At 43.5% G+C, this 24621-nt stretch overlaps 1 protein-coding gene across 7 annotated transcripts in view; it reads left to right on the top strand.

Annotated features, from left to right (window-relative positions):
* Positions 1-1658: 1658 nt before the first annotated feature.
* vegfba (vascular endothelial growth factor Ba) overlaps positions 1659-24621 on the top strand; it is a 69064-nt gene continuing 46101 nt past the window's right edge. For all 7 annotated transcript variants that reach the window (XR_012390205.1, XR_012390206.1, XR_012390207.1 and 4 more), the window contains exon 1: positions 1659-2503. Coding sequence is in view for 2 of the 7 variants with exons in the window: in XM_005157162.6 (XP_005157219.3) it covers positions 2420-2503 (84 nt within the window). In the remaining 5 variants the exon portion in view is untranslated. The remainder of the gene's footprint in view (positions 2504-24621) is intronic.

The raw sequence follows: 24621 nt of genomic DNA on the forward strand, positions 1-24621 counted from the left end.
ATGGGCTATATGCACATCGAGTGTTTTTCAGCCAATGACGAATTCAGCCATAATTTTATTTGACTATTTTCAATTTCATAAGATTCCTTTTACAGCACAGATGTTGTTATGTAATTCAAATATAATCATTAAATACACTTAAGCATACATTTGTTTGTTAAAGAGTAAAAAGAGACGAAAAACCTTTTAAAAAGGCGGCGTCATTAGGAGCAGTCCAGCGCAGAAATTTCATTAAAAATACTGGGTTAAAAATAATATCCATATTGTAAAGACATGGCTCGGAAAAATATCATTTAATGCAATGCTTTTTGTTTGGTCTGATACCCACTTTATATCATATCTCAGCCAGGCAGTGAATATGTTTTTTTTTTAAGAAATCAAATCTTAAATGTTCAATTTTGTATGGGATGAGAATTTACCGGATGACTTGTGACTGGCTGACTGAAATTAAAAGTTTGTGTGCATATACCCCATTGGAATCTGTGCCCACAGAACTCAAAAAAGTAGATTTTAAGCTGATCATTGATTCAGTTTTTACATAATAATTTGAGCAATATTAATGCACATGTTTAGGTGGTTTATGTACAATTCAGTTTATAAAGTAATATTTTCTGTCTTTTAGATATGAAAGACTTAACTGCTTTTAGTGGTTCTAATTGGAATTGAAATTGGCAATGAATTCTTGAAGTAAAAAGTGATTAGTTTTTGTTTTAACATGTTAAGTTTTTATTTACTAAACTCTCATTCCAGATAAATCCACAGATTTAAATTTTTTATTTTCATTTATTTGCAGAGAAATGGAAAGTAAGCAGATTCTGAATACGTCAAGTGTAAGTTATTCAAAGAAATCATTGAAAGAAGTTTATTGTGACTCATGGTTAAAAAAATCATTTGTTAAATATGTTTTAATAGATTGAAATATATAGATTTTAATCCGTTTTGAAACATGACAGCCCGTTTACGTGTATTTATATCATAAAAATAGCTAATTATTTTTATTATTAATATTTGTAATAAAGAGTGTGAATTTTTAAATCACAACGTGAATACACTAAGGCAGAATCTCCACCTTTTGGGCGAACTGTCTCTTTAAGTCCATCCTTCCGCAGGAAAATATAGTCCTTGGTTGACAGTTGGTCTCTATGGGTGATGCGCAGTGATATGTACAGTAGCTACGTGAACAGGTATTTCGCGTTGTAACCGTTACTACGCTGTAAATATGTTTTGTAACTTTAAGATGCTTCATGTGGTAACTTGTTTTATTAAATGTAAATATATTATTAAATATTACTAAATACAGTAGGTAAGAACTACCCAGGTGTATATGATTGGTAATGATAATATAATACAGCAGTTTCGCTTTTATTTGTATTTCGCCGATACTAACCAATCCGCATCCAGGACCGAAAGTAGATCCGATTTATGATTTTCATCTTTAATATTTGAAACGGACAAAATCCTTGAAAAGTGCACGTCTCCTTTAAATAGGAACCCAAAACACTCTGTCAGGGGGAAAGGGAATCAAAATAGTGAGGGGGAGTCGGTTAATAATTGCCCACCTCACTATGCGCGATCATTACACCTGTGCGGGTTTGCGCGCGAGCAAAGTCTGCGCGTCAGGAGGAGAAAAAAAAGTTCCACGAGCGCGACGGTGACGCGCACTGAGAGTTGCGGAGCGTGAGTCCTGAAGGGCAAATAAGAGACCGGAGAAAACGACCTTAATCATATCAAGGTGGATTTCCCTCATCCCTGTTTCCACATAGTGGATTCCACAGCGCATGTTGGCAGAATGGGTTATGTATGGCGAACATGTTAATGAATAAGATCTTGTGTCTGACAAGCATAAGCGTCATCATAGGTTTTGGTGGGCATGATTTCACTGGTGACCTACAGTAGCACGGGATGCGCCGTACAAAGCGGGTCTGAAATGCCAGACGGGAGAGGCAGAGACCTTCAGGACGCTCGGGACATCGATTCTTGAGGATATATTTATTTGTTACCGGATATACATCTCTCTGGAGCATAAGGACGTACTCTTATTTCCACCGGGAATTCTGCTACGAGGGAGCCAGTATAAATGCAATGCGCGGAAAACTCCTCTAAAATTTCATTTATTAAGGATTTATTAATATATGATAGCTAATTATTAGAAATAAATGCGCCCGGTTTTATTCCGAAGGAGCTTTAACATTTCTGAAATTTATTTTTTGTGTTTTGGCTTTACTTAAGCCATGACGGGAATTACAATCGCTTTGTTTTTTGAGAATCTGCTGAGTAAATTGTCCCTGTTTGGATTAAAGATGTTGGGCTCGGACGCGAATGTGGAATAATCATTCGTAGAGAATTAACAAGGACTGGACGTTGGACCTGGTGTATTATTTACATAACTATTTCAGACTTTTCTTGGCCAACTTAAACAATGGGGATCAAGCTGAGGGTTATTCTGGGAATGTTTCAGTTCGTCACACTTACCAGAATACCCACGCAATGTGCCAGGACACAGGTAAGAGCGTTTCGTTATTATATTCATATTTTAAATGTTATTTGAAAACTTAGTACTTGTTAGCTGCTGTTATTTTTTCTTAATCACCCAGTTTAAAATTGAATAACTTCTAATCTAGTCTTGCGCGCACTTGATAAGCATCTTTTATTATGGGAGATTGCTTGTAAAATGCACGTTATAGAGCTGAGTTAATGCACAGCATTTTTATGTGTTGAAATAACCTGCCGGTCATTGACGTCTGGCAGGATGGGGAAAGGTGCTGCTTTTAAAGATGTGGCTGTAAAACTGTGATAAAACCCACCAATTTATTAGTGATCACTACTACGGAGGTGTTTTTGTGTTTATTGTTGTCTGAAGGCACATGCAAGTGAACTAAGAGTGTTAAAGTGCACATCATGGGGGTGTGGCCTATGGTCAATATTAATATGCTAATAATTCTAATGATAAAATATGTTTAATTAAAGTTATTTTACTTAAATTAATATTACATTATTTGTGTTAACTATCAGTTTGGGCATAATTTATGTTATTAATGTGATATATATATATATATATATATATATATATATATATATATATATATATATATATATATATATAAACAGTTGAAGTCAGAATTATTAACCCTCTTATTTATTTTTAAAATATTTCTTAAATGCTGTTTAACAGAGCAAGGAAATTTTCATAGTAAGTCTGATAGTATTTTTTTCTTCTGGAGAAAGTCTTATTTATTTTATTTCGGCTAGAATAAAAGCAGTTTTTTATTTTTTAAACACAATTTTAAGGTCAATATTATTAGCCCCTTTAAGCTATAGATTTTTTAATAGTCTACAGAACAAACCATCATTATACAATAAGTTGCCTAATTACCCTTAACCTGTCTAGTTAACTTAATTAGTTAAGCATTTTAATGTCACTTTAAGCTGTATAGAAGTGTCTCGAAAAATATCTAGTCTAATATTATTTACTGTCATCATGGCAAAGATAAAAGAAATCAGTTATTAGAAATGGGTTATTAAAACTCTTATGTTTAGAAATGTGCTGAAAAAATCTTCTATTCGTTAAAAAGAAATTGGGGGGAAAATAAACAGGGGGGGGGGGCTAATAATTCAGTAATTCTGACTTCATCTGAATATAAAATGTCTATTAATTCAGTTTATACTTTATCTTTTACACTCCTATTGGTTTTTAAAAGTATTTTGTGTTAAATCTTATTTTAAAAGCATCCTATAAACATGTATGTTTGTTAACTTCAAACACTATATTGATTATGATTATTGTTTTATTATTATTTTTTTTTTTTTTGGCTGGGTCCCAAAAGGATAGACAGTGACGCACGTCTTTTCTCATCGTTATCTTCACTTACCCAAGCTTTTGTGTCCATTTCAGCCATCAGGCCAGTGTATGACACCTATTGTTAAGCACCATCCCCGTGGCGAGTCGCTGGCAGAACGCACTGAATCTGCGCATGCATCTCCGTTATTCCTAAGCGCAGCGGTATGTGGTCGGTGTACGTGTGAGCGGAGCTCCGCTTTATGGATGCATATCATAAGTCTTCATAATGATGCAGCTCCGCTCGCCGTTTGTCCTGTTGTGTTTAGCCGAAAGTTCCTTTATTTATTTTAGACAGCAGTTTGGCTCGAGTATATTTAATTTGATGATGCTGTGAAATGTAAACCTAGAATGACCGTATTAAATTGCATGCTGCCAGTATTGGTGTTAGGGCACCTTAAATGCATGGTAATGAATATGGCATGATTTTTTTTAAAGTCTGACCTTGTGACCTTTAGGGTTCACTTTGTCACGTGTACAGTGATGGAGATGTCACTCTTGGCAGGTGGGCAGTGTGATGACTAGCAATTTTTTGATTTGAGTACACGTTCAGCATAAAAGTGAAAAATATACACTCACCGGCCACTTTATTAGGTACACTATCCAACTGCTCGTTAACGCATATTTCTAATCAGCCAATCACATGGCAGCAACTCAATGCATTTAGACATGTAGACACAGTCAAGATGATTTGCTGCAGTTCAAACTGAGAATCAGAATGAGGAAGCAGGGTGATTTAAGTGACTTTGAACGTGGCATTTGTTGGTGCCAGACAGGCTGAGTATTTCAGAAACTGCTGACCTACTGGGATTTTCATGCACAACTATCTCTAGGGTTTACAGAGAATGGTCAGAGAAAATATCAGGGAGCAGCAGTTCTGTTGGCCAGACGCATTCCAGCGTATAAAAAGGCAAAAGTAACTTAAAAAAGTACTCGTTACAACTGAAGTAACTAACGATTGAGCATTGTCTACGCTACAGCCTACCTGGGTATTGTTGCTGAGCATGTCCATCCCTTTATGACCACAGTGTACCCATCTTCCGATGGCTTCTTCCAGCAGGAAAAGGCGTCATGTCATCCTGTGCCAATCATCTCAGACTGGTTTCTTGAACATGACAATGAGTTCACTACAGTCAAATGGCCTCCACAGTCACCAGTTCTCAATCCAATAGAGCACGTTCAGGATGTGGTGGAACGGGAGATTTGCATCATGGATGTGCAGCTGACAAATCTGCAGCAACTGCGTGATGCCGTCATGTCAATATGGAGCAAAATCTCTGAGTAATATTTCCGGTACCTTGAAGGATTAAGGCAGTTCTGAAGGCAATAGGCGGTCCAACCCGGTACTAGTAAGGTGTACCTTATAAAGTGGCCAGTGAGTGTCCTGTATAAAGATATATTTTTTAAGTATTTTAATACGTGGTGTGATTCTATTTGGTTTAATGATAAAGCAGTGCAGTTGGCTTGAATAAGCATTAATAGTGTAATACAAATCTCAGTTTGAATCACATTATGTTTGTTTTATTCATGGATCAAATCATATTTCAGAGATAAATGTAGTTTGCTTTCCATTCATTTACAAACGCAAAACTGCAACAAACTTTTGGTTTCAACGAACAGAACTTAGAACCTATCATTTTATTAAAAATAAAATTGAATAACAATCTATTGCATAAAAATAAATGGTAAGATATTCATTTCTGTGAAAAATTCACTGTTACTGCTACTGTTGCTGATAATGCTAATCTAATCTTAGTTATTTTTAGTCTAATTTTCAATAAATGATTCAGTTATTCACTCATAAAACTTCATGTTTCATTGCTAGATGAATAGTTTTTCATCCACCGGCATCACAGTGGCACAGTGGGTAGCACGATCGCCTCACAGCAAGAAGGTCGCTGGTTTGAGCCCAGGCTGGGTCAGTTGTCATTTCTGTGTGGAGTTTGCATGTTCTCCTCATGTTGTCGTGGGTTTCCTCCGGGTGCTCCCTCACAGTTCATACACATGCGCTATAGGTGAATTGAAAAAGCTAACTTGGCCATAGTGTATGTGTGTGAATGAGTGTGTATGGGTGTTTCTCAGTGAAAGGGCATCCACTGTGTAAAACATATGCTGTTTAGTTGGTGGTCCATTCCGCTGTGGGGACCACTGACTAATAAAGGGACTAAGCCGAAAAGAAAATGAATGAATGATCGTGTCTTTTTAAAATTATTCAGTTGCATATTTCTGATGGGTGGTTATCGCCACCTATTGGTTAAAGAATGTACTTGCGCCCTACAACTTTCATTTTTAAGCATCGTTAAATGCATATGATGGTAATTTCAATCTTTACCATAAACATCAGTGGTTTTATTAAAATGATAAATTGTTATCCCCGTACTTTGTGTTTTTTGACTGTTTGTAACTTTATAACTAACTCAAAACACATTTTTCAAACACAGATTTAAATGCAGCGATTCGAAGGTTTAATAAACATATGCAAATCATTGCAAATCATATGTACATTTTAGTACATATATCAAGACAATTAATTAGATTTGATTATCAAGAAACATAGAGAGAGAAAGAAAGAGAGAGAGAGAAAGAGATATTAAGTAATAACTTCTGTCTGTGCCTCACTTGGGTTTCCAACATCCTGCTTTAATGCACATTTGGAGTATAGCATGTAAAATAAATGATGGAAATGACAATTTTTGAATAATTCTTAATTAGCAAAAAAGATTTTAACGCTTGTCGGTGCTGGTTACTGACATTTTGGTGTGAAAAAGGGTTGGTGACCTGATTGTGAATAATGAGAGATTGGAATGCATTTGCTGAATTTGAGGTATAGCGAACATTACACCCACGTGACCACTTGCTTAATGTTGGTTACCAAAACCAGAGACCACCACTCTCACAGCTTGATGGAAATGCACCTAAATTATTTTTGAGATTTGTTTGTGGTGAACTTTTAAAACATTTGCTTAACGTTGGGATGGAAATCTGGCTAATGTTACAAACAGTGAAGCTGTGAGTTCAGTTAATTCTCCATTGCTGAGAAATTAAATGCAGTATCAAATATGTTTATCAAAGAAAGAGGAAGATGAAAGTTGTGTAGAGTATTCAATCATGTGGTTTTGTCTGTATATATTTTTAACAAACAAACAAAAAATAAATTAAAACAAGGATACTTAATCCTAACTGACAAATATAATGTAGTAAATCAGTATCAAAATGATCTGATTAATTGATATCCTCAGAGCAGCATTGGCATGTCTCCTGAATGCTCAACAATCTGCTCTCCACACATTCCTGTTTCCACTCTCCATTGATTGCAGGTCAAAAACCCTTTAAAATGTACACAGAACAGTGATGAAATAACAGGAAATAGCTGTAAAATAAAGACATAGTTCACCCCAATATGAAAATTCTGTCAACATTTACTCATCCTTCACTCGTTCCAAACCTGCTTGAGTTTCTTTCTTCTGTTGAACACAAAGGAAGAAAAGCAGCCTTGAGTTCCATAAAATGTTATTTCCTACTATTGATGTCAATGGCCGTCTTCAGAATATATTGTTTTTCTGTTCAACAGAATAAAGAAATGTATAACAGTTTAGTACCACTTGTATGTATAAGTACAGTAAATAGTGAGGATAGTTTCATTTGTGGGTAAACTAATGATTCAGCACTCACATACACTCACCAGCTACTTTAGGTACACCTTACTAGTTTTGGGTTGGACCCCCTTTTTGCCTTCAAAACTGCCTTAATCCTTCGTGGCACAGATTCAACAAGTTACTGGAAATATTCCTCAGAGTTTTTTGTCAATATTGACATGATAGCATCACGCAGTTGCTGCAGATTTGTCGGCTGCACATTCATGATGCGAATCTCCCATTCCACCACATCCCAAAGGTACTCTATTGGATTGAGAACTGGTGACTATGGAGGCCATTTGAGTACAGTGAACTCATTAGCCCCTTTCACACAGTGATACCGGTAAATATATGAAAAATTTCCGGAACGACTTTACTGGTAAATTCCTAAAAGAGCTGTTTACACAGGCAAGGACGTTACAGAATTTTTCTGGAAAAGAGCATTCACACATCCATTCCAAAATACCGGTAAATTCTAGGGATGTAACGGTATTGTAAATACCGTCATACCGCAATATTAAATTTTTTCGATATTACCGAAGTCGCATGACTCGGTAAAACTATAGGTCTTCTGAGAAAATTTGCTCAGGCGAATGAAGCGAACGGGAGGTAGCTGAAACTTCATTTCCCATCAGCCCCGGCGTGGCCATAATCCTTTGCGGTCTGTTGTCGCTACAGATCCAGTAATGCGGAAATGGAGTGTGCTGCTAGTAGCGGAGATGAAAAAAAGATGGAAATGATCGAACCTAAAGCGGGTGTTGTCGCCGCGCGCGTGCTGAATAGCGGTGCTGTCGCGCGCGTTCTGATCAGCTGTGTTGTGGCGCGCGTATTGTAAAGCGCCGAGGGGGGGTTGAGCGCGCATACTCAAGAGAGGTGTTATCGCGCGCCTACTGAAGGGCTGGACTGGACGGAGGTTGTGTCGCGTCGCGGGGGCACTTTTGATCGTTTTGGAAGGGCATTTTCTATCCAAGACTAAAAAGGGCATGTGCACTGCACAGGTTGAGCCCTATGTGTGCACGTGCCTGCAAGTTGGGGAATACGACTAATAACAGTCATGGGGACTGCAGAAACACAGCACACTGTTCAGATTGATGCAGACATTGACTTGTACCGCAAAGAGACCTCTATCTCACTCATGGTTTGTCCTCTCAAGTGGGGGAAAGACAATGCACAATGTTACCCCACTGCTGTCAACATGGGCCAAGTCATATCTCTCTTGTCCCAGAATCCTCAGTCCCAAATGAGAGGGGTTTTTTCTGTTGCAGGGGACATTGTAAATACCCAGAGATACCAGCTTTTACCAGATTATAGTTATATGATAATTTTCCTTTAAACCCATCTCTATCTAAGTGAGTGATTAAATGTTAAATGTGATGAGTTTTTAACAATACTAAATTGAAACTTTATTTTTTTACATGGTTTAATAATTTTTTGTTATTAAAATTGAAGTTCCTGTTTCAAAGCTAACAGATAGATGGCTAATTTGTATGTCATTGACACTTTTGGCACTTTTTTGGAGTATTTTCAAAAGTTTTTTTTTTTCCTGTAAATGATTCAATAAATACCGTACCGTGACATTCATACCGAGGTATTACCGTACCGTGAAATTCTGATACCGTTACATCCCTAGTAAATTCTGACATCATTAACCAGAAATTACCTCTAAACAACTGCGCTTGTATTTGTAAACATTTGACTACATTACAAACTTTGTGGATGGATCAGTATTGTGAACAACTCCGATAAAAACACATAGAGAAACACTTTCGCATGTCGAGATGTACATTAAATGTGTGTGTGCTGCATTGCGCGTTACGGGCTGTTTCACGGGCACCTGCAAAGCTTTAATGTAAACAAACAACGGCTTATCATAAGCATCTTATCGATAATTATTTACACAGTTGGCATTAAGACAAACATATAAACGTTATCTGACTAACATCTAGCAGCTAAATATGTCTGGTAAAATCTTCAAAGGCTTTTATTCTCATAAACCGTGCAGACGTGAATGCTTCTGACTGTTCTGATTGGCTAAAGCAGTCTCACATCAGCACGTTTTAGACGTGAATGCGATCTTTCCGGCAATCTTCCTTCTGCATTTACTCAGCGCAGCATTCCAGCAAATTACTGGTAATCTTAAAACTTCTCTTTCCGGAAAATAGCCAAAACGAATTTACCGGTATTTTCAAAAAGGGCCTGTTCACAAATACATACCTTTCCAGAAAATTGCCGGTAATTTCCTGGAAAGGTCTGTATGTGTGAAAGGGGCTAAAGTCATGTTCAAGAAACCAGTCTGAGATGATTCACGCTATGACATAGCGCATTATCCTGTTGCAGATAGACATCAGAAGATAAGCACAGAGATGGACATGGTCAGCAACAATTATCAGGTAGACTGTGGCATTGACACGATGCATAATTGGTACTAATGGGCCCAAAATGTGGCAAGAAAAGATCCCCCACACCATTACAACACCACCAGCAGCCTGAACGTTCGAGGTTACAGAAGTAACCCTTCGTTCCCCGAGGAGGGGAACGGAAGTGCCATGAATGGGAGGATTCGGATCAGAAGCCGCTTATCTGGAGAGTATTGAACGGGCCAATGAATGAAATTAATTGGCAGCGTAAGCTTGCGCAGGTGTGCGACATCTGCAATTATCTCAGCATATAAGCACACCTGAAGCCAGCAGACGCCATCCTTTTAAGCTGAAGAGACTTTCAAACAGCTAAGGGACAGTCATTATGGCGACGGAATATGGCACTTCCGTTCCCCTCCTCGGGGAACGAAGGGTTACTTCTGTAACCTCGAACGTTCCCCTTCGGTTGGGGAACTTCAGTGCCATGAATGGGAGAATATGGAAAGCGCCATAATGACTGCACCTTACCAACACCCCCGATGAGGAGATAGTCAAGCAAGCGTGACGCACCCACATCATGGGGGGCGCGGTCCTCCAACGTGTCCCTGGCCCTAATTTATCCTACTTCAACAGAAGTTTTACGGATTTAGATATATTTTTTGGGAAGTCGTGAGCATCTAGATAATTCTAGGAATACGACAGTACGTTGGGAAGCGTGCAATCCCGATAGGGAGGACGCTGCGGAGGCCATCCGTTACCCAAGGGGGGGATAGATGGCAGAATTTACCTATGGACTAGCCCTAAAAAGGGGGAGTACGCATAGCAAAGAGTGGTTAGCGGAGAGGGAAGACACGGGTCCGCCCAGGGGGGGGACTTAACCGTGGCGGAATAAGCATATGGGATCGCCTAGTGGGGATCACGCATAGCAGGCACCTATACCCAAAACGCGGGCTGACCAGCGGGCAGACCTACAACGTAGTGGGCCAGCAAGTGACTCCTCCGCTGAGTCAGTGCTGGGGGCCACGGAGGAATCTGCAGGGCTCACCTGACGGGGAACTTTACTGACAGATAAAAAAGGCGCACGTACCTCCGTGTTAGGGAGAATGGCGCAGCAAGCGTGTTTCAACACCCTACCGAGTTGTCTCCTCAATCACCAAAGGGTTACCTAATACCCTTGAGGAAACCGGCTCCACTCGCAGATTGTAAAACCTTGCAAATGTGTTGGGTGTCGCCCAGCCCGCAGCTCTACAGATGTCTGTTAGAGAGGCGCCGCGTGCACGCGCCCAAGAGGATGCAACGCTCCGAGTGGAGTGTGCACGTACTCCCGGGGGACACGGCTGACCTCGACTCGAATAAGCGAGTGAAATGGCATCCACAATCCAGTGGGATAATCTTTGTTTCGATACGGCACTTCCCTGCTGCCGACCGCCATAACAGACAAAGAGCTGCTCAGATGATCTAAAATTCTGAGTACGGTCCACATAAATGCGCAGAGCGCGAACTGGACAAAGTAAAGAAAGGGCTGGGTCTGCCTCCTCCGGGGGCAGCGCTTGCAGGTTCACTACCTGAACTCTAAAGGGGGTGGTAGGAACCTTGGGCACATAACCGGGGCGGGGTCTCAGGATAACGTGAGAGTAATCCGGCCCGAATTCCAGGCACGAGTCACTGACCGAAAATGCCTCCAGGTCCCCGACCCTCTTGATGGAGGCCAACGCAACCAGCAGAGCTGTCTTCAGGGACAGAAATCTTAGAGATACTGATTCGAGTGGCTCAAAGGGATCGGATCGCAGACTCGTGAGAACGAGGGCGAGATCCCAAGAGGGCATGAGAGGGGGGCGAGATGGATTAATTCGCCTAGCACCCCTAAGGAACTGGATGACCAGGTTATGCTTTCCCACGGTGCCGCCAGCTACCGCGCTATGATAAGCGGAGATGGCGGCCACGTAAACCTTGAGAGTGGAGGGCGACAGCCTGCTGTCCAACTTCTCTTGAAGGAAAGAGAGCACAACACTAATCTGGCAATTTCGGGGGTCTTCTCTGCGAGAGACGCACCATTCAGTGAATAGACTCCACTTCAGGGCGTAGGCGCGCCTCGTGGAGGGGGCTCTAGCCTGAGTGATGGTATTAACCACCGCAGTCGGTAGGTTACCTAAGTCTTCCTCGCGTCTAGGGACCACACGTGGAGGTTCCAAAGATCGGGGCGAGGGTGCCAGATGGTGCCCTGTCCCTGAGAGAGTAGGTCCTCTCTCAAAGGGATCCGCCAGGGGAGGGCCGTCGCGAGGAGTGAGAGCTCTGATATCCAGGTCCGGTTGGGCCAAAGGGGCGCAACTAGCAGAACCTGTTCCTCGTCCTCCCTGACCTTGCACAGAAACTGCGCGAGCAGGCTCACTGGGGGAAACGCATACTTGCGCATGCCCCGAGGCCAGCTGTGGGCCAGTGCATCCGTGCCGAGAGAGCCCTCGGTCAGGGAAAAAAACAACTGGCAGTGAGCGTTCTCGGGGGAAGCAAACAGATCGATCTGGGCCTCCCCGAATCGCGCCCATATCAGCTGAACAGACTCGGGGTGGAGTCTCCATTCTCCAGGGCGTAACAGCTGTCGTGAGAGCGCATCGGCTGCACGATTGAGCGTGCCTGGGACGTGAATGGCGCGCAGCGATTTCAGCCGTGGGTGACTCCAGAGGAGCAGACGGCGGGCGAGCTGAGACATGCGGCGAGAGCGCATACCCCCCATGCGGTTGATATACGCCGCCGCCGCCGTACTGTCCGTCCTGACCAGCACGTGTTGCCGCTCCAGCACCGGTAAAAAGCGGTGGAGAGCGAGGAACACTGCCAACAGCTCTAGGCGATTGATATGCCAATGCAGCTGGGCACCCTTCCAGAGGCCCGCAGCCGCATGCCCGCGACACACGGCCCCCCAACCCGTGTTGGAAGCGTCTGTTGAAACAACAACATGGCTGGACGCCTGTCCTAGAGGCACACCGGCCTGTAGGAACGAGGGGTCGTTCCAAGGGCTGAGGGCGCGGCGACACAGCGCAGTAACCGAGACCCGGTGTGTGCCCGCGTGCCATGCGCGTCTGGGGACCCGATCGTGAAGCCAGTGCTGAAGTGGTCTCATATGGAGCAACCCGAGCGGCGTGACGGCGGCTGCGGATGCCATATGCCCCAGGAGCCTCTGAAAGAACTTCAGTGGGACCACTAGTTTGCTGTCGAGCTCCCTCAGACAGTTCAGCAACAGGCGAGCGCGTTCCTCGGAGAGGTGCGCTACCATGGTGATCGAGTCCAGCTCCATCCCGAGAAAAGAAATCCTCTGCACGGGGGCGAGTTTGCTCTTTTCTCGGTTGACCTGAAGCCCCAGTAGGCGGAGATGCCGAAGCACCTCGTCCCTGTGCATAATCAATTGCTCCCGCGAGTGGGCTAAAATCAGCCAGTCGTCGAGATAATTGAGTATGCGAATGCCCGCGAGCCGAAGGGGCGCTAGGGCACCCTCCGCGAGTTTGGTGAAGACCCGCGGAGACAGAGAGAGCCCGAAGGGGAGGACCTTGTACTGCCACGCTCGACCCTCGAACGCAAACCGCAGAAATTGGCGGTGGCGTGGAAGAATGGAGACATGGAAATACGCGTCCTTCAGGTCTATGGCTGCAAACCAATCCCGAGGACGAACGCATTGGAGAATGCGCCTCTGCGTGAGCATTCTGAACGGCAGCTTGTGCAGACAGCGGTTCAAAACGCGCAGATCTAGGATTGGCCGTGACCCACCGCTCTTTTTGGGTACGATGAAGTATGGGCTGTAAAACCCACTCTCCATCTCGGCTGGAGGAACCGGCTCGATTGCACCCTTCGCCAGGAGGGCAGCAATCTCCTCTCGCAAGACAGGGGCGGACAGGGGGTTGACCCTGGAGAAATACACGCCCGTAAACTTGGGGGGCCGTTTCGCGAACTGAATCGCGTAACCGAGTCTGATTGTGCGTATGAGCCACCGCGAGGGGCTGGCCCGCGCTAACCAGGCAGGCAGAGCCCTCGCTAATGGAGTCATCGCTACAATCGCTGACGTACCAGCGGTGGGGCAGCGCGGAGTGGGTGTGCTGATCCGGGAAGCACGAGGGTCCCGCGGAAAAGCTGGAGGAGAGCGATTCGCTCTGGCTCCGCACCCTGACTCCGGAGAGGGGGCTGGAGGGCTGAGGGAAGGGAGACCGTCCCCCCAGCGCTCGTGAGCCACTGGCGAAGCACGTAGAGTCTGCGAGCCGGAAGGCAGCGCGTCCCGGACTGGCAGAACTCGTGCAGTCACATCCGGGGAAGGGAAAAAGTGCTCTTTTACTGATGTTTTGGTGGCACTGAAAAGTACCGTTGTTATCGGGGCCCCGCCCTCCAGCGGGGAAAGAGCAAGTTTCCTCTTCTCCGGATGGCCTGTCTCAGGGACGCTTCGCGGTCCGTTTACCGGACTTAACGGCGCCCTGGGCAGGAGGGGCTGCCTGCTTTCGAGGTGAACGCCGCGCCCGCTTGGCCGGAGGCGCAGGCGGGGGCGGGGCAGCACTCGTTGGCGGGCGCCCTCGGCGAGGAACAGCGGAGGTGGATGGCTCGGCGGGCGGAGCGGGCTTACGGCCACGCCGATAGATGACATTGCCCATCGCATCCGACTGCTCTTTCACCGCCTTGAATTCCTGGGTGAATTCACCGACGGTGTCGCCGAACAGGCCAGCCTGGGATATGGGCGAGTCAAGAAAGCGAACTTTGTCAACGTCGCGCATATCGGCCAGGTTTAGCCAGAGGTGGCGTTCCTGAACCACAAGTGTGGACATCGTCCTCCCCAGCGCACACGCGGCGGACTTAGTAGTCCGAAGAGCATAGTCGGTCGCGGTGCGCAGCTCATGTAATAAGCTTGGGTTGGACCCGCCCTCGTGCAGCTCGGCCAGCGCCTGCGCTTGGTAGCGCTGGTAGGTGGCCATCGCGTGCAAAGCAGAAGCAGCCTGGCCCGCAGCCTTATAAGCTCTGGCTCCGAGGGAGGCAGACAACCTACAGGCTTTGGACGGGAGGCGGGGCAAACCCCGCCACGTAGAGGCGCCGCGCGGACAAAGATTGACCGCGATAGCGCGCTCCACTGACGGGATCGCCTCATACCCCCTGGCAGCTCCGCCGTCAAGGGCGGTGAGGGCGGAGGCACTCGCAGCACGGGCAGAGAAAGGTGCCCTCCAGGACTGCGTGAGCCTACTGTGCACTTCCGGGAAGAAGGGGACGAGAGGCTTCGAAGGCTTCGCCTTCTGGTCCTCTACGTAGCACCCATCTAGTCGGTCCGGCCGCGGAGCTGGGGGATAAACCATCTCCAACCCCACGGCCGAAGCAGCCCGGGAAAGCACGGCTAACATGTCCGCTTCAGGATCCGATTTGACAGCGCTCACCTGCCCGGAGGGGGCGAGCGGGTCCGGATCTTCGTCGGACAGTGAAAGCCCACCCTCCGATGCCGCGGAGGACATCTGATCTCCGGTGTCAGCGAGTGTGAGAGCTACCATCTGGTTAGACGGATCACTCTCACCACCCGAAGCTTGGATGGAGCGCCGTGAGGAGCGAGAGGTCCGCGAGCCCGTGGGCGGCGGATTAGCTCCCGCTGAAACCCTCAGATCTGCCCGAGCGCCCGCTGCTTTTTTAGAACAGGAGGCAACTGGGGTGGCTCGCTCTCTTGCGAAAGTTAGCCGCGATCTTAGCTGTGCAACGGTCATGGCATCGCAATGACGACATGAACCGCCCGCGAGCACCGCATTAACATGCTGGACCCCCAAACATGCAATGCAGTGATCGTGTCCATCATCCGGAGACAGGAAACCCCCGCATCCAGAAACGCACAGTCGGAGCGCCATCCTGAAAAGGACGTGCTGCACGACTGTGTTGCTCTTTTAGGAAAGTTGCAACTATACGCACCGCTCTGGAGGACCGGACCCAAAGAACCGCAGGCAAGGGAGTAACCCAGCTCGACCGTCTGCCACCGCGAAGACCCACTCTGGACCGGGAGACACACTCGTTCGCTCTGAAGTGCTGATCAGCAAGAGGAACCCTCATCGACTCACTCAGAAAGGATCTGAAGCGAAAAGGATGGCGTCTGCTGGCTTCAGGTGTGCTTATATGCTGAGATAATTGCAGATGTCGCACACCTGCGCAAGCTTACGCTGCCAATTAATTTCATTCATTGGCCCGTTCAATACTCTCCAGATAAGCGGCTTCTGATCCGAATCCTCCCATTCATGGCACTGAAGTTCCCCAACCGAAGGGGAACTGTTGATACAAGACAGAATGGTTCCATGTGTTCATGTTGTTGACGGCAAATTCAGTCCCGATTATCTGAATATCCAGCAGAAATTGAGACTTTTCAGATCAGGCAACATTTCTCCAATCTTCCATTGTCTAATTTTGGTGAGCCAGTGTGAATTGTAGCCTCAGTTTCCTGTTCTTAGCTGACAGGAGTGGCATCCGGTGTGGTCTTCTGCTGCTGTAGCCCTCAAGGTTGGACGTTTTGTGTGTTCAGAGATGCTCTTCAGCCTACCTCGTTTGCAACGAGTGGTTATTTGAATTACTGTTGCCTTTCTATCAGCTCGAACCATTCTGGCCATTCTCCTCTGACATCTGGCATCAACAAGGCATTTACGCCCACAGAACTACCGCTCACTGGGTATTTTCTCTTTTTTGGATCATTCTCTGTTAACCCTAAAGATGGTTGTGCGTGAAAATCCCAGTAGATCAGCAGTTTCTGTAATTCTCAGACCAGCCCGTTTGGCACCAACAACCATGCCACATTCAACGTCACTTAAATCACCTTTCATCCTCATTCTGATGCTCAGTTTGAACTGCAGCAGATCTTCTTGACCATGTCAACATGCCTAAATGCATTGAGTTGCTGCCATGTGATTGGCTAATTCAAAATTTGTGTTAACGAGCATTTGGACGGGTGTATCTAATCAAGTGGCCGGTGAGTGTTTACTCACAGCTAATATCTTTTTCATTCTTTGATTAGAATTTTTTAAAAGTTGCTTAAATTTACTGTAAACAACATCATGATGCTGTCGTGAACATTATAACCACAGGGCTGTCTGTAACGTTGGGGGATGACACTCACAACAGAAGGTAAGATCCAATATGCAGGTTTATTCAGCGTCAGGCAAGCAATGGTCAAATCAGGTGCAAACGGGTATAAACAGGCAGTCCAGAATCGTCGTTGTGTAAACAGGCAATAGGTCGTAAGGCAGGCGGCTAAACAGGAGAACAAGGATAAAAAAAAGGCTGGGTCGAAACACAGGAAACAAGACAGGGAAAACGCATTGTAGTGTTATCAACAGATTAATAAGACTCGGCAAACTGGATGGGTGAATGAATGGCTTAAGTAGTGAGTGCAATCAGTCTGACAAGGCTCAGGTGGTGAGAATGTAATCAGTCTAGATGGCTGAGCATGTGTGAGTGTGACCAGAGAGCATGTATGAATATGTAGTCCAGGAGAAGGCGGAAGTGTAGTCCATGGTTTGTTGTGTGAGAACCAATGATCTGTGGAGAACGATCGCTGGTTATCGTAACACTGTCAATCGTTTCTAATATTTAACTGCAATTAATCCAACCCGGGCTCATTGTGGAAACGTAGCCCCGCGGACGTTTCTGCGGACCGCGATTTACGTCCCGGGAGGTTCGTATTCGAGCGTTTTTTGTTTTCGCGGATCCGCGAGAGGCCTCTGTGCGCGCTTTTTCGCGTCTCGGGCGGGCGCCTCTCGGGAGCATGCGGCGTTCGCTCCCGCGCTGTTCTCGCGCGAATAGCCGCCGGATCGAAAAAAAAAAAAGCAAAAGCCCCCGTCTTCGATTTCGACCGCGTTTTCGGATCCCGCCGCGTTCTCGCCCTTATTTTCCGGATTATGTTTTTCGTCTTACCTGATTTCCGGAACCCGCCGTTCCCCGGACTCGATCCCGGTCGTCGTCCACCGCGGCCGGCTGCGGCTCGTCCTCCTCCTCCTCCACCGGGGCCACCGCTCCGCCGACGCAACGGTGTGAGCTAGGCGGACAAACTGATTGCGTCGGGAAAGCCCTCCACTCGGAGGCCACACCGCCCCACAGCGTTTGCTCGAAAAAAACCAAACGCGGCCTTTACGTACCTCCGGCCACGTAAATCGCGGTCTCCAGAAACGTCCGCGGGGCTACATTTCCACAATGAGCTTGGGTTGAATTAATCGTATGATTGTCTTGAGTTAACTAATTAATTAATTGTAACTAATTAATTGGAACTTAATTGTACGTTTTATCTATTTTAAATATACCTTAAAATATTTGATTGTTTAAATTTGGCGAGGGGAAGAGGAGTCCCCTCAGCTGTATGCTTCACATTTGTGATATTAAACTTGACCTGTTGCTGTGATAAATTAATTCACATCAACAATAAATGCAGATAATTTTTTTCCAGTTGAAAGAACCATCAAACGTCGTTATGTTTGTACTTTTTTCATTCTCCATCATTTAAAATCGGTGCTGCATCTTATACTGACTGCATATTTTTCTAACTACTGGCAAGGCCATGGGTCAAACAGAAACACCTGATTCGCTAACCACGAGTAAATTAAATTTGTGTCTTTAAATGACATGTACATTTAGTCATTTAGCAGACGCTTTTGTCCAAATCGACTTACAATTGAGGAGGCATTCAATGATTAAGCAAGAAGAGGCAAAACCACTGATCTATATTCACCTTATTCTTCGCCATCTGAATCTTTTTGGCTCGAGACTTCCAGTGTCATTCACTTCCATTCATTTTTAGACATTAAAAACTGCTCGTTTCGCTGTTTGATGTTACAAATATATTTTCTCATTACATTACTCTACTTGGTCTGTATAGTCATGCAAACATTTGTTTGTAGAGCAAGTAGTTTGACTGTTTTCTGTCGTTTATTATTCCTAGTCAATTCTCCCATGGGCGACTGTATCGGAAGTTCTAAAACAATCGCGAAAACAGGCACACTTCCGCATTTTAGAATAAAGTCAATAGAATGACTGGATTGTGTTAGGGCTGTGCAATTAATCGAAAATCCGATTTCGATTATGGCTTCTAATGATTATGAAAAACCATTAATCGAGATAAATGATTATTGCATCAAAAACCAAAAGCGCGAAAGACCGCGTGCTTATGTGTGTGTGCAACACGCGCAAACGCATAAGCACGCGGTCAGCATTCGGTCTCATTCGCACACTGAGACGAGCAGAGGAGCGCAGACATCTAAAGTAATCTTAACATGAGCGCTTTAATGGTCAAATATGTGATGATTAGTGATTATTCATATTAACCCTCATTTGCTTAATAAACAAACAAGTTGAGAATCAAAAGACACGTGAAAGAGAAACCATTAAAGTGTCAGTGCGAAATGCTGCCGCCTGTTTTATCATTAATCAAACGACGAGAACATGACTGCTCCTGACTGAAGGATTTTTGTAGCTAAAATGTTTTTCTTAGGGTGAAAATGCTTAAATCACAGTTTGTTTTATATTCTAAATCTATTGTATTTATTTCTCTTTCCTTTGCAGGGTGGAAAATAACTATATATATATATATATATACAGTTGAAGAATTATTAGCCCTCCGGAATATTAGCAACCCTTTTCCTCCAATTTCTGTTTCAAGAGTTCACACTTAGCTCATGATTTTTACATAGCTTGTTTGGCATGCTGTCCCGGGAGAGAGCCCTGAGCTCAAGGGATCCTCGAGTCCAGGGCTCCCCCCCTTTTGCAGGGCGAGTGGAGATTGAGCTCAGGTCTATCTCAAACTCCCCCGCTGCTGAGGCCAAGGCGAACTTCCTGAGAGTAAGACATTATAAAAAAAAGGTTTAGGCTTATTTTATCTATAATATAGAGCACATTTGGATGGTGGGAGGAAACCGGGGAACCCGGGGGAAACCCACGCGGACACGGGGAGAACATGCAAACTCCACACAGAAATACCAGATGGCTCAGCGAGGACCCAACACCATTGGTATTCTTGCTGTGAGGCAACAGTGCTAGTCACTGGGCCACCGTGCCGCCCATTCTGGATAAGGAGGAAGAAGGGGGAGGAGAGGGGTTTCTTCCAGACGAAGATAGTTGTAGAAAGGAAATGAGGATATATATAGTGATTTGGGATCCTTTGATTGGAGGATCATAATAAGTTAATGTGGACCAGCTGGGTAAATCATGAGCACATGCTCCTCTCGAAATTAGTTTAAAACTAAACTTCACTTAATGGAAAGAAGTTTTTTTAAACTTATTTCTGAACATACTAGTTTTGATATATCATGTCTAATTACTGATTTGTTTTATCTTTGCTATGATGACAGTACATAACATTTTACTAGATGTTTTTCAAAATACAAGCATTCAGATTAAAGTGCAATTCAAAGGCTTAATTAGAATAATTAGGCAAGTCATTGTATAACAGTAGATTCTTCTGCAGACAATCAAAAAATAGATTGTTTAAGGGGGCTAATAATATTGACCTTAAAATGGGTTTCAAAATATTTAAACCTGCTTTTATTCTAGCTAAAATAAAACAAATAAGACTTTCTCCAGAAGGAAAAATATTACAAGAAATACTGTTAAAATTCCTTGCTCTGTTTAACATAATTTGGGAAATAGTTATTTAAAAAACCTAAATTCTCAGGAGCGCTAATAATTTTGACTTCAACTGATAATCGTTTTGAGTAATCGTGATTGCAATTATGACCAAAATAATCGTGATTATGATTTTTTCCAAAATCGAGCAGCCCTAGATTGTGTGAAAATGTAAGTTTTCTTGTCATTTGAAGTGAGTAGTAATAGCTAAAAAAGGATCATAAAATAATAATTTACTGTAATAGATAATGTACTCCAATAGCAAAACCGCCTGAAAGCAATGACTCTTCGTAAAAGGGTCATAGAGCCAAAAACAATTCATTAATATACTTTTATGTTGTTTAAATTGTATTGGCATCGTATGTATCAACAGTTTAAAAAATGTGCTTTGGTGTTTTGTGACCCTTTAATTATAAACATTAATTTCACGAGTCAAACAACAGTAGACGTCTCAAAATCAGTCAGGCTTTCACAGACAGCTTAGGAAATCCCATATTATTAAAATTTAGTTTTACCACAAGCTATTTTACGCATAGTTAATGAAAAAATCAATCATATGCAAGATCTGTATAATACCAAAAGCTCCTTTAAATATGAAAAAAGAAAAGAAAATCCCAGATTTTCCATGTGGTCTCAGACTTCTGGATCAGCTATAGCAGTGCCTGCTACCCGCTGTTCAGTTTGAAAACCTCAGTTCTTACTGCTCGAGCCCATTCACAGATGCCAGGCTGACCCACAGGCTGCAGGTGGAGGGGAATTGTGGGAGAGCGGGGCATCTGAGCTCATGATTGGTGCTCAAACTCAAGGGCTCTTAGAAAGAGAGGGCTGACGCAGCCAAATCCAGCCAACTGCTGCTGTAGAAAAAAAAAAACCTGGCACAGCTGAGGATTTCAGTGTGTGTGTCTGTATTTCAGAGACAGAAAGTGAATGTTAATATGTGTGTGAAAAAGTGTGTGTGTGTGCCAGCCTCTTGCCAGCTTTGAGCTGGCTGCCGTATTTCACAATGGCACAGAGGCAAGAGGTAGATGAGGAATTGACTGACTCAACCCTCATATTGCAACACACAATCTGCGGATGCATAAACCCCACGCCGTGCAATGATCTGCCGCTGATTCTTTTAAATATAACGTTTAATTGTGTTACATTTAATAGAGGACCCTTACTGTTTATGGCTTCTGCAACCAATAGAGGCACTTCAATTCATGCTTTTAACAAACCATTAACTAAGTCCTCTATTTTGACGGTCCATGCGCAGAGCGCAAAACGCAGGGCGCAAACGCTTTCAGGGTGTGTAAGGATGCATTTTTGCAAATTTACGGACGGGAAAATCCTCTTTGCGCCATGGCGCATAGTCTATAAGGGTTGAGTTTATTTTCTTAATGAGTTATAGGTGTGTTTTGAGAATAAACCAATTAGAGTCTCATCTCCCATTCTCTTTAAGAGCAAGCTGCGTCGCGCCATAAGCGCATTTGCTATTTACAGGACGTAAAGTGAGTCTAAGTGGAAAAACTGAGCATTTAACTAGCAAACAGTTAACAGTTAACAGTTTATTTAACAGAAAACAGTTAAACAGAGCATCTACTGCGTCAGAGTGAGAGATAATGGATCACTTTCACTTTCGCTCTTGGATAGGGAAACCTTTACGCACAGACATCAGTTAGTCTATAAATAATTATTTGCGTTTGTTAACCGCAAATATTCGTTTCAAAACTATTTCTAAATTCAGTTCTAATTTCCAGCAAACGAATAAATGAACAACAATAACGAAGTGTGTTCAAAACCCTGAGTTATATCCTAAAACACATGCTGTGCCCCATATGGTCTAAAACCTGCAGGTGGGCAAATCTAAGCTTGTTTTTAATAAAACAAATATAAATATGGATATAATAAGTAATACTGCTAATAATAATAACATTATACAAAAGCAAATTGTTATGAATGCACTGAAAAAGCCTCCCGAGATGAAGAAGACATAAAAGCTGTGATTTTTCATATTTATGTTGGCTAGAAAATAATATGTTTTGTAATATTTTAATCCTTTATATTTATATCCTATATCTATTCTTATTATATCCTATATATATCCCTAATATTTTAATTTTTTCATATGTAAAGATATTTGCCTATTGCTCTCTTGTGCGTATTAAGCAGTGTGTAAGCGAGGCGCAACTGTGCGCTGGAGTTTAGACCGGGTTAGTTTTGGTCTAATGAAAAATCTATTATAGGTTCTCAAAATAGCAACGCGCCAGCAGTGCGCCTTAGAACGCCTTCCTTTTTAGACCAGAACGCCTATGGGCGCACAAATGAGCGCTAATGCATTTGCTATTTAAACAGCGTGGTGCAATGCCTCAAAACAACTCTTGCGCCAAGCTGAAACTAGCAAACAAGTATTGCGCTGCGCTGCGCCTTGCGCCACATTGCGCCAGGTGTATGATAGGGCCCTAAAACTTTTAGCTCAATAAACTACTAATTAGCTGCTTATTAATAGTTAAGGTTAAGTGGTACTTTAGGTATTGGGTAGAATTAGGGATGTAAAATAAGCTCAGAAATGCTAATAAATCAAGACTGAAGACACATCTGTTTAGCTGTGCCTTTACTGAATGAGCACTGTGCTACGTGTGCTGTCTTTCTTTGCTTTTTCATTCTTTTATAACCTTTTTTATTTTCTTATGCTTGTCTTTTTATTCTTGTTTATGTAAAGCACTTTAAATTGCCACTATGTATGAAATGTGCAATAGAAATAAACTTGCCTTGCCTAATAAACTGTTATTATCTTAATAACTGGCAGGTAATACGCCAGTAGTAAATGTGAAATGTTACTGAAACTAATGTGTTATCAATATTTCTTATCTTATTTCTTATTTGTACAGTTAAAATGGTCAACAATCCACCTAAACAATCTAGTTGTATGTATACATATATGAGCAGTATCACACAAGCTTCGCCATGATGGACGGCCAGCGTTCTCCAGCCTCCGGTGCCTAGACTGCAGCTCTGCACAATAAGTTTGGCCATAGGAGAAATGGTCTTGCTCAACTGAGTCTGGTTTCTCTCCCTTCACTTTTGTCAATCAGTGAAGTTTGTACCTTGCCGCTGTCGTCACTGGTTTGTGTAACGGAGCAAAGAAGTGTGTTAAATTAATGCCTAAATGGGGACAGCGCCCTCTACAGTATGCATGGTGTAATAATTGCATGGAGTAGAGACCGCCCACAGCAGAGTTAATGAAGCATTGCTGTGGGTAAGTCGCACGTTTCTCCCGGGTGGAAAATTACCATTTATAAGTGTTTAAAGCATATAAATATTAGCTTTAATGTGACTGAATATTTCAATGAATATGTTGGGACACTGTTGCGTTGTGTTTGGCGTCGAGTGTGTTGCTTAATCTTGAGTTTTTATAGTGTATTGTGATCTTATAGTGTAAATTTTAACAGTCCGAATATGTAAAATATAACACACTTTGAATTATAAATGACAAAGCAATGGATGAAAATACTCAATGTACAATCACTGAGTAATACAGAGCAGTACAATTTAACGCAAAAAGAAAGGAAACATCTCCACCTAGTGGGCACTTTTAGCAACTCGTTTTGAAGAATAAAAGAATTGCAAACCTTTAATTAATAACATTTAACAGCATACCTATACAATGGAGACAGACAGTGTGTGTAAATAGTTGCTGGTTCATAAAGAAAATGACCATTTCAATATAAAACACAAAACGGCACACAAATTGATTACAATCAGTCCTCATTACATAAACACGTTATAACTTAAAGGGCCATGAAACCCCCTTGTTTCAGCAGGGTGTTTTCACACCTCTACTTTGGAAAAAGTCAGAAAAGTGGGCGTGTCCAGCTCTGTTTAGGGGGGAGTGTCGGAGGAAGAAAAGTGGGATGGTGTGGGAGTGTCTATTTGGGCACGCGCGAGTTTCAGAGTCAAAATACACACACACACACACATACAGGAGAAAGTGATGGTGTTTAACCTACATGGACATCTGTAGTCGAATTATTTGCCAAATTATTAAATGGTGGACTTTAACTGCAGTTTGGCTCTTTCATTCAGGGAATTCATTCATGCCCCTCGCGACACACAAGATATTTGATTCGAGGAGCTGCTCTAAGCGTGTATTTTTCATGCAATGTTTTATACCGCACGGCGAATGAGAGAAAAAAAACCTCCGCATTTCCCAGAAACTTAG

This window comes from Danio rerio, chromosome 14 (genome assembly GCF_049306965.1).
Source record: "Danio rerio strain Tuebingen ecotype United States chromosome 14, GRCz12tu, whole genome shotgun sequence".
Lineage (NCBI taxonomy): Eukaryota > Metazoa > Chordata > Actinopteri > Cypriniformes > Danionidae > Danio > Danio rerio.